The sequence below is a fragment of the Elephas maximus genome, chromosome 2, assembly GCF_024166365.1.
Source record: "Elephas maximus indicus isolate mEleMax1 chromosome 2, mEleMax1 primary haplotype, whole genome shotgun sequence".
NCBI lineage: Eukaryota > Metazoa > Chordata > Mammalia > Proboscidea > Elephantidae > Elephas > Elephas maximus.
Window position 1 is genome coordinate 136,225,218 of NC_064820.1, and position 18,816 is coordinate 136,244,033.

At 40.3% G+C, this 18,816-nt stretch overlaps 1 protein-coding gene across 10 annotated transcripts in view; it reads right to left on the reverse strand.

Annotated features, from left to right (window-relative positions):
* LOC126069927 (zinc finger protein 474-like) overlaps positions 1 to 18,816 on the reverse strand; it is a 106,342-nt gene that overhangs the window by 12,559 nt on the left and 74,967 nt on the right. For 7 of the 10 annotated variants that reach the window (XM_049873584.1, XM_049873583.1, XM_049873582.1 and 4 more), the window contains 2 exons: positions 12,292 to 12,472; positions 9,283 to 9,430 (listed from right to left, as the gene is read on the reverse strand). In XM_049873584.1, coding sequence (XP_049729541.1) covers positions 9,283 to 9,430; positions 12,292 to 12,472 — 329 coding nt within the window. Of the gene's footprint in view, positions 1 to 8,171; positions 9,431 to 12,291; positions 12,473 to 18,816 lie in introns of those variants that run through there. The other 3 variants (XM_049873588.1, XM_049873587.1, XM_049873585.1) reach the window with 2 other exon arrangements.

An 18,816-nucleotide genomic window follows, 5' to 3' on the forward strand; every position in this document is an offset into this window, starting at 1 on the left:
CCAATACTTTCTATTTTGGATTGAATTTTACTCCCCCAAAATATGTTATAAACCCCTCTATACCTGTGGTTATAATCCTGTTTGGGAATGTTTTTTTTGTTATGTTAATGAGGCAGTGTTACCGTAGGGTGTGTCTGAAGTCAACCTTTTTTTGAGATAAAAAAGCAGATTAAGGAAGCAGCAAAAAAAAAAAAAAAAAAGCCAGTAGAGATGGGGGAAGACAGATGCTAAGCAACAGGAAGATTCCCGAGGAACAGAAGCTCAAAAGAGAAACAAGGACCTTCCTCCTGAGCCAACACAGAGAGAAAGCCTTCCCTTTGAGCAGGCACCCTGAATTTGAACTTCTAGGCTGTGAGAAAATAAATTTCTATTTGCTAAAGCCACCCACTTGTGATATTTCTGTTACAGCAGTGCTAGATAACTAAGATACCTTCCCTCATGAAAACTAAGGCAAGTAATACAACTTGTTCAGTTTGCTTCAGCACCTATCTCAACCTGAAGGCTTGGATAGAAATGAAGCCATAGTGCTCTGATTTCTTCATTATAATCACCCTTCAGCTTTCATGCACAGACTGCCCCTGACTTTTCTCAAGCTGTTCCTCTGACTTGTTCTTCCAGAAAATCTCCATACAAAAAATGTCCACTGTCAAATTTCTCCTACGAGCCTTCCCTGATGACCCCAACTATGTACAGGTTTTCCTTCTATTCCCCGTTGCTAAACCAGAAATCCATTGCCATCAAGTCGATTCTGACTCATACCCTATAGGACAGAGTAGAACAGTCCCATAGGGTTGCCAAAGAGTGGCTGGTGGATTCAAACTGCTGACATTTTGGTTAGCAGCCAAGCTCTTAACCATCATACCACCAGGGCTCCTTCATTGCTAAAAACCCCAAAGCCAAATCCGTTGCCATCAAGTCAATTCTGATTCATAGTGACCCTGTAGGGACTCTATAAGACAGAGTAGAACTGCCCTATAGAGTTTCCAAGGAGCACCTGGTAGATTCGATCTGCTGACCTTTTGGTTAGCAGCTGTAGCACTTAACCACTGTGCCATCAGCATTTCCTCATTGCTAAAAGGTACGTGGAATTACTTCACCGCATTCTAGATATGCGTTCTTTATCTCTCTGGAAAATACTACATTGGTGATAGAAGTAGGGAAGGAAGCATGCAAATAAGGAAGAAGGGAAGGGAAAAGCAGCTTTACCCAGAGCAAGTAACTAAAATGTTAACTCCGATAACTTCTTTTAAGTTGATGCCACAGTCTAGAATGCAAAGGGCCCTTGTCTTCTCCGTGGTCAATGTTACTTGCCACCCTATAGTCTAGAAAGCTTTTCTACCATGTTTCGCTTTACAGTACATCTCGAACATGCTGATATCAGTACTGCACTCTGCTGTTAACCAAAGAGGCTGCTTAAAGCCAGAGAAGGCTGAAGGGATTAATGTGTTAGCATATCAATAGTGGGCACACTGGTTAGGAAACTGTGGTCTAGAAAATGCAACAGATTAAGGCAAAGTAACATGCCTTATCAAATTATCAGGAAATCCTGTGGACAAACCCCTGGAGTAACAAAGGGAAACGGTCAATTAGAACGGAAACAAAACATATTCAACTTTGCAATTCCTGGCGTAGCCCATACTTTCTGTGGGTTTCTTCCCTGGAGTGTCCTCTAGTGCTTCTGTTGCCTCTACCTGTTCATCCTTTTAAGGCCAGCACCAGTCTCCCTCTGCTGTGAGGTTTTCCTAATAATTTTAGTCCTCCCAGTTCCATTGGCTGCAGGAGTTAGAGCCTGTGTAAACATTTAGCAAAGTTACATGCAGTCTTGTATTGTTCACTGATATATTATTTGAGTATATCTAACAGTATATTCGGGGGCAGTGGTAGTTCAATGGTAGAATTTTTGTCCTCCGTATGGGAAACCTGGGTTTCATTCCCAGCCAATGTACTTCAAGAGCAGTTAATCACCTGTCTGCCAGTGGAAGCTCGCTTTGTGCTATGATGCTGACCAGATTTCACTGGAGCCTTCAGACTGACAAATTAGGAAGAAAGTCCTGATGATTTAATTTTGAAAAATCAGCCAATGAAAACACTGTGGATCACAACGATATCATCCAGTTGTTCTTTGAGTTGCTATGAGTTCGGTGCCAACCTGACCTTGTCACCTGATGGCAAGAACTATATCTTGCCCCCTGGGTGTGTGCCCAAATACTGTCAGTTTACTGCAAGAGGTAAAGTGGTATAACATGGTCTGCTAAATATGAGTGTCTTAGTTATCTAATACCTCTATAAGAGAAAAACCACAAATGGATGGCTTTAACAAAGAGAAATTCATTCTCTCACAATCTAGGAGGGTAGTAGTCTAAGTTCGGGGCACCAGCTCCAGGAGAAGGTTTTCTCTTTCTGTTGGCTCTGGGGGAAGGCCCTTGTCATCAATATTCCCCTGGTCTAGGAGATTCTCTGCCCAGGAACCCCAGGTCCAAAGGATGCACTCTGCTCCCAGCACTGCTTTCTTGGTGGTATGAGGTCCCCCTGTCTCTCTACTCACTTCTTTTATATCTCAAAAAAGATTAAATCGTAGATTAATCTTGTAGATTGAGTATACATAACAGCTGCTAATACCATCTCATTAACATCATAGAAACAGGATTTACAACACATTGGAAAATCACATCAGATGACAAAATGGTGGACAATCACTTAATACTGGGATCATGGCCTAGCCAAGTTGACAGATATTTTTTTGGGATCCATGACAAAGAGCCAGGAACAGATTTGTTTGAGCTGCATGGTGGAGACTACTAATTGTTCCCCCAAATTCATGTTCACCTCTTCTTCCTGATGCCACCGTGAAAACACATTTCCCAGCATCCCTTGTACTTAGGTGCAGCCAATGAATGTGAGTGGAAGGATAAGCATTTCTTGCAGATCCGGTCCATACGAATCTGTTATTTTCTCCTTCTGGCTAGACGGAAAGAAGAGGGCCCCCTAGGGCAACTTTAGACAGCAACATGTTGAAGGTGGCAGTCTTCATTAGCCTGGAGTCCTGAATGACTTCGTGAAGGAGGGATACCTCACTAAGCTGCCCACTTGCCCAGTGCTCTTATCGGAACAAGAAATAAACTTCTGTCATACATAAGCCATTCTACTATTCTGGGACTATTTTTACTTCAATTTGTCTACCTTAATACAAGCTGTAAGTGGACGTTTCAGTCAGAGATGCTGTTACTCAGAGCTAGACCACGCAAAGGTCTCCGTGGTGTGATAAGGGACAATAACGTTCAAGGAGAGACCCACTCCCCATGCCCTCATGACCTCCATTCTAACATTTTGTCTAAAATTACACCACCAGAGGTTTCATTAATTAGGATAAAGGCATAGGTAATACTTCTAGGTATCTTCTTTTAAATAGCTATGTCACCTGAGAGAGATAGCACATTAAGCCATTACTATCCATGAGCCCCTTAGCATGAATGAGCTTCTCAGATTTCTTTAAAATGAAATATCTAATAAAAAGTTGAGAAAGGGAAACAGGACAGTAAAGTGTTGAAGGGCAGATTGGGGAAGGTGGAGGAATTTCTGGAGCATAGTGCACTTGGGTTTTTGTTCCAACAGAAACAGAAGACCGAGCAGTGGTGGGTGGAGGTGGGAGAGTAGGATTCCAGAGTAATCATGATGTGGGGCCAGAGGGCAAAAAGTGAAAAAAGGGGAGACAGAAGGTATTGAAGGCAAATTTCCTGTTTCATAATTGGGCTGAATGCCGGCCATCAAATGAGGTGCTTTTGTCTACCCCTCCCCCACCTTTTAAGAAAGTTATTTTCATGGTCTAACCTACTTTTTAGACCTGTATGTAGCCCCTCAGGAAATTATAAGAGAAACTTTGAGATTTGCTCAAAACATGTCTGCTCTGTCAGAGATTGGATATTTTGACTGTTTCTGAACCACTACCTTATTCAGAGCTTCCTATAATAGCCATCTATCACTTCAGACTATGCAGTTATTTCCTTTCTGGCTCATGGAAAGGAATATGACTTCCAAAACAGAGAAGTGTCTATGGGCCCATTAGTGCCAAAACTCAATTATGAAATTATTCAACTGCATTGGTCCATTTATTACTATTTTTAAAACATGTACATACATATGAAAGAATCAGCTTATGGTTAAAAATATTAAGGACAGTGTTTTCTTTAACAGAAGATTTAAAATATGTATCCAAAATTTGTCCCTGCTGCAAAATATTTATGTGTTCAGGGGTGGAAGATCTTGGAGTCAGTTTTTTCTTGTGATATCTGCCTCTACTGAATGTTGTCTATGTTGCACTCTCAGTAAAGCAAGCAGTGGAAGTGACCAGCTCTCTCCTGGATTTGAGAGCTCTACCTCTCTGATCAATAGGAAGTATACATTGTACTTAGGCCATAAATGCTTCTTGTACTAGTTTTTTATTGCTGCCATAATAAACACATAAGGTAACATACTTCGCAGCTTAAACAACACACACTTATTTTTTTGACAGTTCTGTAGGTCAGAAGTTCGAAACTGGATTTACCAGATAAAATCAAGGTGTTGATAGGGCTGTGTTCCTTTCTGGAGACTCTAGGGGAGAAACTGTTTCCTTGCTAATTGAGGTTGTTGGCAAAATCCAGTTTCCGTGGCTGTAGGACCCAGGTCCTTGTTTCTTTGCTGTCTTCCAGCTGGGGCAGCCCTTAAGCTCCTAGAGGCCTTTCTCTGGTTTTCTGTGGCACATAGCCCCCCTGCATCTCAGAACCAACAACAGAGCACTCTTCTTATGTTCACCTTCCTGCCTTCTTCATTTTCTAAGGATTTGTGTGATTAGATTGGGCCCACCCATATAATCCAGGGTAATCTCCCCATCTCAAAGTTCATAACATTAATTACATCTGCAAAGTCCCTTTTTCCATGTGGGATAGAATGTTCACAGGTTCTGTAGACTAGGGTGCCAACACCTTTGGTTGACCGTTATTCTGCTTACCACGATGCTCATTTAAAATTGTCTGAAAAACCTCAGCCTAAAGGATGATCAAGGAGCCCTAATGGCACAACAGTTAAGCTCTTAGCTACTAACCAAAAGGTTCGAGCCTACCCAGTAGCTCTGAGGGAGGAAGACCTGGCGGTTAGCTTCCATAAAGATTACAGCCAAAAAACCCCACAGGAAATTCTACTGTGTCTAGTGGGGTCACTATGAGTCGGAATCATCTCCATGCACTCAACAACAACAACAACGAAAGGGTGATCACTGTGAATCAATTATAGGACTTAGCCCCATGGTGTTTAGGCCAGATTTCATTATTTTGTACCACACTTGCAGTTGGTTTATATACATGCTGGCTTAAATCCCATGATACTATAGGTAGGATTGAAAGGCTTATCAGAGATACCCTGGAGTTTTGCCCTCCTGATGCCTCTTCCTGCCACCTCCATCTTCTTCTTATGCACAAAATATTGGCAGCTGGAATTTAAATCATTCATAACCAACCTCAGTGGGATGTCAAGAATTCAGTTAACTGAATTTAGGGAGCATGAGACTTCATTGTCTTCTCTATGATTATATCTATTTGAACATTTTCAAAATAAAATTTAAAAAGCAGTAAGCATAGGGTAAACTATTCCATGAGAATTTAGCAGTATTTTTTCTGGTGCAGATTCCCTCCCTGCCACTAGTTTGGTCCCTACTGGAAACTGTTCTGCTTCCCATTTTTGCTGTTTCTTCCAAGTGCAGGAAAACCTCATTTTTCACTTCTCTCCACAGCACTCACAGAGAGTGGACAGGACCAGCAGAAACAAGCCAGTGTTCATGAGTGCCAGACAGTGAGTCAGTACAAAAGTAAGTGATAAGGGAAGGTGGACCATTGCCAAAGAAGGGAAAGGACCCCTTGGGATCGGGGAAAGAAAAGGCTGAACTTCCTGCCCTGACCTCATATGGGATTAAAGCCATACGATTGGTCTTAGGCAGGGACGTAAGGAAGAAATGCTACTCATGTCAGAAGCAGACACGTTCAGAAAGGCCAAGGGTCATTTCAGATTTCCATGGGGCAAAGGACTTTTGACATCTGCCCTCTGTTTCTTGCTCACAAAGGCCCCGTTTGTTACTAGCAGCTTTGTTCTTTGTGAAGGGGCTCAACTCAGCTTTCCCCAGGCTGATGCTATGCTATCAGGGAAATGAGATCCCACTTGGAAACACTTGTCTGTCAGAAAATACTAGAATGAGGCTGTCTGAAGAGCCCTCATAATGCAGCTCTAGCAGATTTACTCACAGGAGATTCTCCGACTGCACACTCATTAATAGATCATGGTTGTTCAGTCCCCTGTGTTCCCTTCTGATGGGACATGCCTTCCAACTTTGATGTGAATTCAACGTACCAATGATCATCAAGAAATCCTGAAATTCTCATAACCTCGACTAGAGGGGAATTCAATTAAAGCTTGTGCCACGCCAGTTAAGAGAGTGGTAAGGGAATTGCGTGGTTGTTGTTGTTGCCTGTAATGACATTACATCCCAGACCAATAACTGCCTGAGTGAGTGTACGAGTTCTAAGCACCTCCGTCTAATATCTATTCTTCATCATTTGAGAGTATCGATGGGAATCGTTTCAAGAAAATTCACAGCTCATGGAGGTGCCAACCATTGCTGAAGATTTCCATTTTCCTTAATTACTACATATGGTACAAGAAATCTTCTTTTGAAGGTACAAGTATCTGCACAGATGGGAACTAACTGGGGGAGGGCAGTTGGCAAGGAGCAGGTGAGCTCTTTCCTATTGATGGTGAGACTTTGATGATGGTTTGATGTTATTAAACTGAGTTTGCTCTGCATTTAATTCTATGGAACATTTGTAGGTTGGTTGAAGTGGAGCCCTAAGTGGAATCCCCACAGTCAGCACCTTGATGTACCTCAAGCTGGCTCACAGTTCTCTGTTGATGTGCTGATTCCTACAAGTGCTGCTCATTTTCAGCCACTTCAAAAACTGATAGACTTAATGATTCACACAGATAAAGGATTTTATTTTGTCATCCTTTTTCAAAGCAAACCAGGTGCCAACAAATAGATTCCGACTCATGGTGGCCCTATGTGTATCAGAGTAGAACTGTGCTCTATAGGGTTTTCAATGGCTGTGATCTTTTGGAAGCAGATTGCCAGGACTGTCTTCCGAGGCACCTCTGGATGGGTTCGAACTGCCAACATTTTGGTTACAAGTTGAGCCCTTAACCAACTGCACCTCCCCAGGGATTCCTTTTCAAAGCAAAGTGCCCAAGAGTCTCTCTTTATGGCCCACGGCCACATGGCAGCTCATTTCAAAGATGAGACCAGAACTTTTACTTTATTGCCACTGCCTTTTGACTTCTGGGCATCAGCAGAATGCAGGCGTGTCTTTTGAAACATCTAACACGATGCAGTTCAAACTATTATTTTTACCTCAGTCCAAGATAAACCTAGACAAGCAACAGAACTGCAGGCATGCTAAGGTTTCCATTTGCCTTAGTCACTACATATGGTACAAGAAATTTTCATATTTGTCAGATTTTTATTTATCTGTTAATATTAGATTAACTGGGTTTCTGCAAAGCTCACATTCATGACCTTACATAGCACAACCAGCTCCAAATTATACAAACGAATTAATCTGGCTTAATATTTTGGTCACACACCATACAAGATTAGGTTAGGATAACTGTTAATCTTATCAATGATAATATCTAGCATACAGATAGCAATGGATTATAGTTTGGGCATGGAAGTTCACCAGTTTTGAGTTTGCTTTCCTACTCATCCTTAACTCAATCTCAGTGTGACCCTTTTTTTTTTTTTTTTTAAAGCATCAGTCTCCTCATTTTTAAAATAAGGACAATGATGTCTACTTGTAGGGTTGATGTGAGATTTATATTAAATGCAGTCCACGAAGCACTTTACACAGTGCCTAACCAGCAAAGTACACTCTATACATGTTAGATGTATTTGTCATTTTTGTTAGCAAGAGAACTGTAAACAACTAAATCTCACGTCTTCCACAAGACTATCACCTTATGTGAGGGTGTCTAAAAACTTTCTTAAAAGCTCACCTCTTGTCTCCTTTGGAACAGACAGGAAAATCAGGATGATTGCCACAATTATCCTAACCTGAACTTGTGTGGTGTGTGACCAAAACATTAAGCCAGATTAATTTGCTTGTACAATTTGGAGCTGACTGTGCTGTGTAAGGTCATGAATATGAGGTTTGCAGGAACCCAATGGATCCAGAGTGGACCTGGAATTCAGCCACAGAATAATCAAAGATCTCAAGGAAAAATGCTGGAAGTCCAGGCTTGCAGCACTGCCTGGGGGAGCAGATTTTCCGGGGCAGAGCACCTCCCTGGCCCTGGCTTCCTCCCAGGTGAGCCCTGCCTGTATGAATGCATGTTTAAGGACTCTGAATACAGAGTGGTTTCATAACCCACTTACTGTGCATGGGCCTTGGGTGGGGAGGCATGGAACTTCCTGGCAGGCTTTTAGACCTCAACAATGAAACACCTATAAACCCCTATGAGGGCACAGGGAACTCTTACTAGACTTCTATACAAGGAAGGAGCTCGTTTCCACCCATTTTGATAAACTGTATCAATCTTCTGAATATGAAGCTGGCACTGGTTCTGAAATTTCTCTGTAGTATTTCTCACCCTTAGAAAGGAAGTATGAGTTAGATATGGCTCCAACACTCGTAAGTCCTTAGCTCGTTTTTGAACATCTCTCTGGTTGAATGATCTTATAGAGAAGAGAATCTTCCAATCAGTAACTCAATTTAAAAATTTTTCTTGGTACAGACATGGGAAGGAATCTACTTCTTTCCGGGACTAAGGAGTTGCCTGCGGTAGCCCCCAAAGCCTCTTTTCAGGGGATAATAGTCGTAACTGTGAGTCTTAAAATCTTGTTCGGGAAAATAGAGTGGAAGGAAAATGGCAACAATTGGCTCTGAAATATCCTTTAGACAAAAAATGCCAGCTCTGATAGGAGCAGCTCACTTATAATTCTGCCTGACCAAAATGTGAAATGGGCCCCAGAGAGTATGTACATGCTGCTGCCTGTGAAAATCAGACCCTCCGTGTAATGGCTGGCCTCCACTGGACCCACCAAAGCACCAGGCTGGACTTCCAGTGCTTAACCATCCCTTGGCCAATGCCAGTTTTCCCTGTCTCCTCTCTTCTCACCTCCTTGTTCTCCTTCCCACAGTATCCTAATCTTTTTCAAAAGGGGTTTAATTCCTATAACACTTCAATAGCGAGAGAGAGCTTTACTTGGCGGCTTTGGGTTTACAAGATCGTTGGTGAACAATCAGTCTGTCTGGCAGGAAGGTACGCCCGCAAATATTACAAGGAACCAACTGGCTCTGGGCACTTGTCCAAGCAGCTTCATGTAAAGCATCGAGATCATAGAAACCTTTGGCTGTAAAGTTAAAAAAAAAAAAAAAAGGAAAGGTAAAACAGATCAGTTTTCACTCTGGAGAACCATATTCTAGTTTTTATGGAAAATATTTTCAGGAAATACCTGTTGACTGAGACTTTTAAACAAATTATATTACTTTTGCAAAAAAAAAAAAAAATGCTGCTCGCTCATTTAAGGGTTGAATAAAATTAGCTAGCTATGAACCAGAGGCTTTCTACTCCTTGGACTTTAAAAAGGGGAAAACTGTTTTATGTGTTCTGGCATGCATTCTTCACTAATTATTAACATATTTGCTTACACATTGTTATCTTACAAATATAACTTTTTGGCCTTCTTTCAGTTGACTCTAAATATAAGCTTACAAAGAGGGAAAGAACATGCATTTGTATTTTTCTCTTCTGTAATTCACTGGAATGTTTTTGTAGGCCAAAACTGACAGTTGAGAGTAAATTTAAGATGAATTGTATCCTAAAAATTTATCATCTTTTACTATCTCTTTATGGGTACGGGTTATGGTCATAAACTCAGAGATTCTTTAGGTAATTAAATTGAAGAATGCAAACAGAACAGTTAACCTGATGAAAAGAAGTATCTTTAAGAAAACCACAAAGACAGCTGAGAGATGTACAATCTTCATTGGCAGAGCATAGGAAAAAATGCATATGGCTTTATTTTAAAGAAACAGTGTGGGATTTAACTTTAATAAACCTTAGTTAAGTTGAATGAAATTGACTATGTCTTAGAACCACCCAAAATAGGTTCCCCAGAACGTAGTCAGGTACTCAAAAATACATTCCACAGTATTTATCATTGGCACAACATACACCTCTTCATTAAAACCTAGGAAATTCTCATATGATTTCTATCTAAACGTCTACATGACCACAGCAAGCCTTAGATTCCTCAACATCCTTGATCCTAATGTTCTTTTGCTCTGTGGGAAACTAAGCCCCAGAACAACCTAGTATTTCCCCACTGCATGAAAGCAAGTATCGCTTTCTATGTAGGATATAAATGTGTATTTTTTGTGCTTTGAAAAGTCTGTTGGAAAAAGAATGCCACTGGCTTTCTTCTTACTCATATGAGTTGTTGATATAGTCTCAAAAGCTCCAGAGTATTCACTGGTTCTCACTTGAAGATGATTCATCATGTTTTTAAATATCTTTACATAGCAATTTGACTTCAGATCTGGGGGAAGGGCAATTTAAACTCTATGAGTTTAACTGTGAGGCAAATGATAAGGCGAATTCTCTTTGCCTAGAGAAGGAGGGCAACTTTCAAGATAAACGTAGCATGGGAACGAGAGGAAAATTTCAAGCAAGTGCTGTTATAGGACCTCCCCACCCCATCTGTAACAATAATAGAACAGAGAACCCACCAGGGCTTTCAGATCAGTTGTTTCTCTCACCTCTTCTAGACTTGTGATAATTATGCTCAAGCAGCGAATGTGACAAAAATCAGGTAGAAACATATTTTTGACACCAAATGAGAATTTCTGGGAATAGACTTTTCACTGAGGTAAACAATCTCTTTCTAGGCAAATTCTCTTATTTCAATAGGTGAATGTTTTCACCTTGTACTCTTTTCCCACCTGTACACAAAGTCCTCCCCTTGGCAAGGACTGTGAATAGATGGGTTCTAACAGCGTCTGGAACTTTATCATAACAATCAAGATTCTACTCTGTGGGTTGCTATAAAACTCTCCTGGGCTCACGTCTCTAACAAAAGTGCTTTGGACTAATTGACAATGACTTTGAAGGTACCCTCCAGTGCTGCAAATCTATAGGTACCTATGGAGAACAAATGAATGAAATGATATTCCTCTCAAAACCTCCTTTGAGGGGAGCCAGGGGATCAGCTGAGAAAACGACAATGTAGAAATAGGATAAACAAATCTGACTTTGCATGGCAAACGTATTCTCTTAACTACTTTATTCTCACATCTTAAATGAGTAAGCATAAGGCTCTGTGATGAGGCCCCACATGGCAGTCTATAAAGCTCCAATGTCATTCCTCTTGCACAGTGCTTTAGAAACTATTAATTCCCAAAATAAAATAATCTAGACTTTTATATAAATCTCCATATTTCCAGCTTCTTTTGTGTTATCGAAAGATCTCACCACATCGGGCTAAATTTCTTAATGATAACACCTGCTGTCTCCTTTAGAGAGAGTAGGCGCTATCCAGCTTGCCATAGTCCCTCCTTCCCTTTTTACACTTGGAATAGTTTACTCATTTTTGTAACCTGACTAGTGGACCCTGTAAACATTTGAGTTTGGTGCTCCAGCTGTATGAACACAAGGCACATCCATGTTTGAAAATGTGACTTTGGATGGCAAGAAAGTCTTGTAAGCTGCTGCTTCTTTTTTTTAAGTATTATGTTTGAAAATATATGAAAGTATATAAACTCCAGTGGGTCCCTCTCCTTGCACATCTTTGCCAGGACATAGTGTCTTTATGTCTCAGCATCTGAAGACAACACTATGGACAGGCATTCCAGAACTTTTCTTCTATTTGGCTACAAAAACCCAAAAACCAAACCTGTTGCTGTCAAGTTCATTCTGACTCGTGGTTGATTCCGACTCACAGCGACCCTATAGGAGAGAGTAGAACTGCCTGATACAGTTTCCAAGGAGTTCCTGGTTGATTCCAACTGCTGACCTTTTGGTCAGCACCTGTAGCACTTCACTACTATGCCACCAGGGCTGGGCTTCCATTTGGCTATAGTGATAGTAAAAGTAAATGTTGCTGATTTCAGTTGTCTGAACAAGTAAGAAAGAATACCTTTACTCTTGTAAGTTTAGAGATAAAAGTCTCCCCTTTTAAAATGCTTCCAAGTCTTCTTTTCTCCAGGAATTTACCTGTAATGGCCCTGACTTCTGGTTTCTTAGGTTCTGGTCTCCTTAGCTCCTTAGGCAACATGTTGTTTTCATTATGCCATTTTTTCAGACATTGTGGTTCATGGATGCTTATAGATTTTGTTCCATATTCACGACCACAAATGTAGCAAATAATTGTTGGTGGACGTCTTACCATTGTTGGCTGCAAATAATATGAAATATCAATTAGATAAAGTTCAGGTTTGGAAATTATAATTAAAATTCATTTAAATTAGCTGGAGAATCAATATGTTTTTTAAAAAATCAACCAGTCTGAAAAAGTGTTGTTGAAGTATTTTAACCATCTCAAGTCCAAGTCAGTCCTCCTCATTTCATTTAGCCATTTGGCCGATCACACCTACTCATCTTAAAAAGTGAAAATTTATACACAGTCACAATTTGATACCTGTGAGTTTATTTTTAGAATAAAATATCTTTAAAAAAGAACCCCAAAACAAAAACATAAAAGAACAGAAGGAATAAAAAAGAATGACTAAATACCAACAAAAAGGTTTCTTGAGAAAGATATAGTAACATAATAACTTGAAAGATAAAAGTAGGAAAGGGTATTTCAAGCAAATTGCCATATAAAATTTTTAAAATTTTAGGGTTAGATTGAAACATTAGAATTGGGGTTGATTAAATAAAAGATAAAGAGTAAAGATAAATTATTTTCTAAAAGTATGCAGGTAACCTTAAACCAAGGATAAAGCATATCTGGATCTTCGAGATTACCTACATCTAAAACAGGAAAAGTTGAGAATTGACTCGTGAATTTAACCTTTTTTGGCAAAAAAGACCAAACTATGTTATCTGAGTGATTAGGGTAGGGGTGAGGATGTGGGCTTGGGAAGAGGATAGAAAATAGAGAAGAGCTAACTAGAATTTTCCATATCGGTATTGTGTAAAATGTATTTACTTATTTAGTAAATATTGATTTCCTTCTGATGATTATATCCAAATCACCATGCTGGGACAAATACAATGATACACCAGGCATGAATCTTCCTCTCAGTAACATCAGACTTTACTAAACAAATATGACTGAGATAGAAAGTAATAAGTGTCACTGGAGAGCTTATAAAAGATACTGTTATGCTTGCCCTCATTACCACATGGCAACAACTTTCTACTGCAAGCACCTGTGATTCTCTGCCTTTTTTGACCACCCACAGGCAGAGCAGCTAGAATGCTGGAAAGCAGCCTAAGCAATTATGGATGAGAGTTGGTGGATAAATACTCAGCTTCCACACAAAGACTAATTCCATACTCTCATCCAGAAAGTCCCCAGTAAGACTGTGCTTCAGTTGCTCATTAACACATATAGAGGCTTCCTTTTTTTCTCGGTCTCTCCTCCCATTACTTTACTGGGGGTATTCTGAGATCACCTCCCAAGTAAACAACTTGAACTCAAATCTTTTTCCTAGCATATATTTCTGGGAGAACCCAATATAAGAAATAGCTAAAGATAAAATGCAATGTGGAATTTCTACTTCCGTCTAGGAGATAGAAAGTCACAAGTAACATTGCTCCCACCCACACAATGAGAATCACTTGAATAGCCTATAAAATCATAACATTTGAGTTCATTAGAGACTCAAAGTGCAAAGTAAATTAATGAACTAAAACCCTGCCTAAGTTGGAGGGTGGATCAGGAGAACCAATAGAAAGCCTCTCACACTCCAGGTATTACGTGAGTATGAGGCAGGAATTGTCAGCTGCAGAAGGGTAGGAGAGCTAAGTGTTAACCCCTTTGAGGTGCAGGCATGCTGGAACTGTCTATGTAAATTCTCTCAACCACTGTATCTTATTTCCAGCAATAAGGGCTCACAGTCTACCACTGGGGAGAGGCAGAAACCTGAGAGAAACTCCCATCAGTTCAAGAATAGAGGACCTACCTAAGTCTCAGGGCAGAGCTGAAGAGTACCAGGGAAAAGCAGTCTACTTCTGGAGGAGCGCTAATGGAGACCTCTCTGTGTTCTAGGCATGTAGGGTATACAGTAGTCTAAGAGTGGAGCAAAAGACCTGATATTATTCCTTTGACTGTCCAGGCCTTATAATAAAAATGAAGCAGGGGAAGCCTCCCACTGGGGGATTTGAAGTCTGTAGTGCACTGAACATAACTAAAGCAGAAACAATGTCCAAGCCCTGCTCAAACACAGACTAGATTGACATAACCACTTTTACTAACAGCCTGATAGATGAGGAGGCATGACAATTTCTGAGTATAAATTTTACCTCAGAATCTACTGTTCTCTTACAGTGTCTAGCATTCAATCAAAATTACAGAGAAAACACAGGGAAAATAGGATCCATCATCAATAGATACAATACTATATACAACCAGACCAAGAGGTGGACTAAATATTGAGATTATCCAATCTTTAAAATAAGTATTTTAATAAATATTTTGAAGTAACTACTTAAACATAATTGCGATAAATATGTTAAAGGATCTAGAGGAAAAGGCAGATGGCATGTGCAAATGCCTTTGGAAATTCCAGCTGAAAGATTAAAAGTATTAAAGAAAGCTAATGGGAGGTTATAAAATGAAAACCATGACATCAGAGATGAAAAATTCATTTGATGGGCTTTTCAGCAGAAGCCTACACAACAAGAGAATCAGTAAACCTGAAGACATGTTAAGAGAGTTATCCAAACTGTAAAACAAAGAGAAATAAGACTGAGGAAAAGATGGTACGAAAACCCAAAAAACCAAACCTGCTGCGTTCAAGTCAATTCTGACTCATGGTAACCCTATAGAACAGAATAGAACTGCCCCATGGAGCAGAAGAAATACCCAAGGAGATGATGGGTTAGAATTTTCTAAAATTAATAAGACAACAAATGACATACCCAAGGACCTTAGAGAAATCTAAGCAGGATATATAAGGAGAAAAATGCAGCTAGACACATTACACCCTTTCCTCTCTTGTGGACATGGTTAAGTTCCAAAGGGCAGGCTGTTATATGAAATCTGCATTCTGTGAAAACAGAGTGTCTGTTTCTTCCGGTTCAGTTATACTGTTTTGTACTGTCAGTGGGACAGTAGCTTCCCAATAAGCCCAAGAGGCGGAAAATGGAGGTGAGTGCTATATGTCCCACTGGTCACGTTAATGCACAAAATCATTGGATAGTAGATCTTTTACTATTGTTGTAAATGCAAAATGTCTAATAATGAGCTAGTCGATAAGTGAGGAGAAGGTGTATGATGAAACATCTAAAAACCAAAAATAAGCTTGAAAGCAGCCAGAAAAAATAATAGACCCAATTAAAAAAAAAATAGAAGTAATACACTCACAGGAACAATGAAACAATGATAAGAATTTCAGTTGATTTCTTATCAGGGGCAGAAACCAAAAGGTGAGTATTGTTGTTGTCAGGTGCCATCGAGTTGTTCCGACTCATAGTGACACTATGTACAAACAGAACGAACACTGCCCAGTCCTGCACCATCAGGGTCTTCTTTTTCACTGACCTTCTACTTTACCAAGTGTCTTAGTCATCTAGCACTGCTGTAACAGATGGCTTTAACAAAGAGAAATTTATTCTCTCACAGTCTTGTAGGCTAGAAGCCCAAACTGAGGGCATCCGTTTCTGGGGAAAGCTTCCTCTCTCTGTTGGCTCTGGAGGAAGGTCCTCATCAATCTTCCTCTGGACTAGGAGCTTCTCTGCACAGGAACCTTCGGTACAAAGGACATGCTTTGCTCTCAGTGCTTTCTTGGTGGTATGAGGTCTCCCTTCTCTGCTTGCTTCACTTTTTCAGGCCACACCCCAGGGAAACACCCTTTACATTGGATCAGGGATATGACCTGAGAAAGGGTATTACATTTCACCTTAATCCTCTTTAACATAATCTAATCTTGCCTCATTAACCACAGGCAGAGATTAAGATTTAAAACACATAGGAAAATTATATCACAAAATGGAGGACAACCACATAATAGAGGGAATCGCTGCCCAACCAAACTGATACACATATTTTGGGGGGACAGAATTCAATCCATGACACCAAGTATGATGTCCTTCTCCAGGGACTGATAACACGTCCAAAGTATGTGAGGCAGAGTCTCACCATCCTTCCTTCTAAGGAGCATTCTGGTTATACTTCTTCCAAGACAGATTTGTTCATTCTTTTGGCAGTCCATGGTACCATGGTATAGTCAATATTCTTCACCAACACTATAATCCAAAGGTATCAATTCTTCAGTCTTCCTTATTCACTGTCCAGCTTTTTGCATGCCTATGAACACTTGAGCGGAAACCCTGGTGGCATAGTGGTTAAGTGAAACAGCTGCTAACCAAAGGGTCAGCAGTTCAAATCTGCCAGGCGCTCCTTGGAAACTCTATGGGGCAGTTCTACTTTGTCCTATAGGGTTGCTATGAGTCAGAATCGACTCGAGGGCACTTGGTTTCTGGGTTTATGAACAGTTGAAAACACCAGGGTTTGGGTCAGGCACACTTGAGTCCTCAAACTGACGTCTTTGCTTTTTAACATTTTAAAGAGATCTTTTGCAGCAGATTCGCCCACTGCAATATGTCATTTGATTTCTTGACTGCTGCTTCCATGGATGTTGATTGTGGATCCAAGTAAAACGAAACCCTTGACAACATCAATCTTTTCTCCGTTTATGATGATGTTCCTTATTGGTCCAGTGGTGAGGATTTTTTTTTCTTTATGTTGAGGAGTAATCCATACTTCATCAGTAAGCGCATCAAGTTCTGTTTGCTTTCAGGAAGAAAGTTTGTGTCATCTGCATACTGCAGGTTGTTAATGAGTCTTCCTCTAATCCTGATGACCCATTCTTCTTCATATATTCCGGCTTCTCAGATCATTTGCTCAGCATACAGATTGAATAAGTATGGTGAAAGGATACAACCCTGACACAAAACTTTCCTGACTTTAAACCACACATTATCCCCTCGTTCTGTTTGAACGACTGAGTCTTGATCTATGTACAGGTTCCTCATGAGCACAATTAAGTGTTCTGGAATTCCAATCCTTCACAATATTATCCATGATTTGTGATGATCCACACAGTTGAATACCTTGTTGTTGTTGTTGTTGTTGTTAGGTGCCGTCAAGTCTGTTCCAACTCATAGCGACCCTATGCACAACAGAATGAAACACTGTCCAGTCCTGCGCCATCCTTAACAATCTTTGCTATGCTTGAGCTCATTGACCTTGTTGAGGATCTTCTTCTTTTCCGCTGACCCTGTGCTTTGCCAAGCATAATGTCCTTCTCCAGGAATGAATCCCTCCTGACAACATGTCCAAGGTACATAAGACGCAGTCTCACCATCCTTGCTTCTAAGGAGCATTCTGGTTGTATGCCTTAGCATTGTGACTATGCCTTAGCATAGTCAGTAAAACATAGGTAAACATCTTTCTGGTATTCTCTGCTTTCAGCCAAGATCCATCTGACATCAGCAATGATATCTCTGGTTCCATGTCCTCTTCTGACTCCAACTTGAACTTCTGGCAGCTCCCTGTCAATGTACTGCTGCAACCACTTTTGAATGATCTTAAGCAGAATTTTACTTGTGTGTTTAATGATATTGTTTGACAATTTATGCATTTGGTTGGATCACCTTTCTTTGAAATAGGCATAAATATGAATCTCTTTCAGTCAGTTGACCAGGTAGCTGTCTTCCAAATTTCTTGGCATAGACGAGTGAGCACTTCTAGTGTTGCATCTCTTTGTTGAAACATCTCAATTGGTATCCGGTAAATTCCTGGAGCCTTGTTTGTCGACAATGTCTTCTGCGTTCAGTGCAGCTTGGACATCTTCCTTCAGTACCATCAGTTCCTGATCATATGCTACCTCCTGAAATGTTTGAGCATCAACCAATTCTTTTTGTTATAGTGACTCTGTATTCTTTCATCTTCTTTTGCTGCTCCCTGTGTCGTTTAATATTTTCTCTCTTGAGTTTTTCTTCATTTATTTCAGCTTGAGAAATGCCAAGCGTGTTCTTCCCTTTTGGTTTTCTATCTCCGGGTCTTTGCACATGTCATTATAATACTTTGTCTGCTGAAGCCACCCTTTGAAAACTTCTGATCAGCTCTTTTACTTATCATTTCTTCCTTTTCCTTTAGCTACTCAACTTTCAAAAGCAAGTTTCAAAGTCTCTTCCGACATCCATTTTGGTCTTTTGTTTTTTTCTTTCTTTTTAATAACCGCTTGCTTTCTTCATTTTTGATGTCCTTGATGTCATTCCACAACTCCTCTGGTCTTCAGTCATTAGTATTCAAGGCATCAGATCTACTCTTGAGATGGTCTCTAAAATAAGGTGGGATATACTCAAGGTCATACTTTGGCCCTCACGGACTTGTTTTTTATTTTCTTCAGTTTCGACTTGAACTTGTATATGAGCAGTTGATGGTCTGTTCTGTGGTCAGCCCCTGGCCTTGTTCTGACTGATGATATTGAGCTTTTCCAACATCTCTCTTCACAGATGTAGCCAAATTGATTCCTATGTATTCCATCTGGTGAGGTCCACATGTAT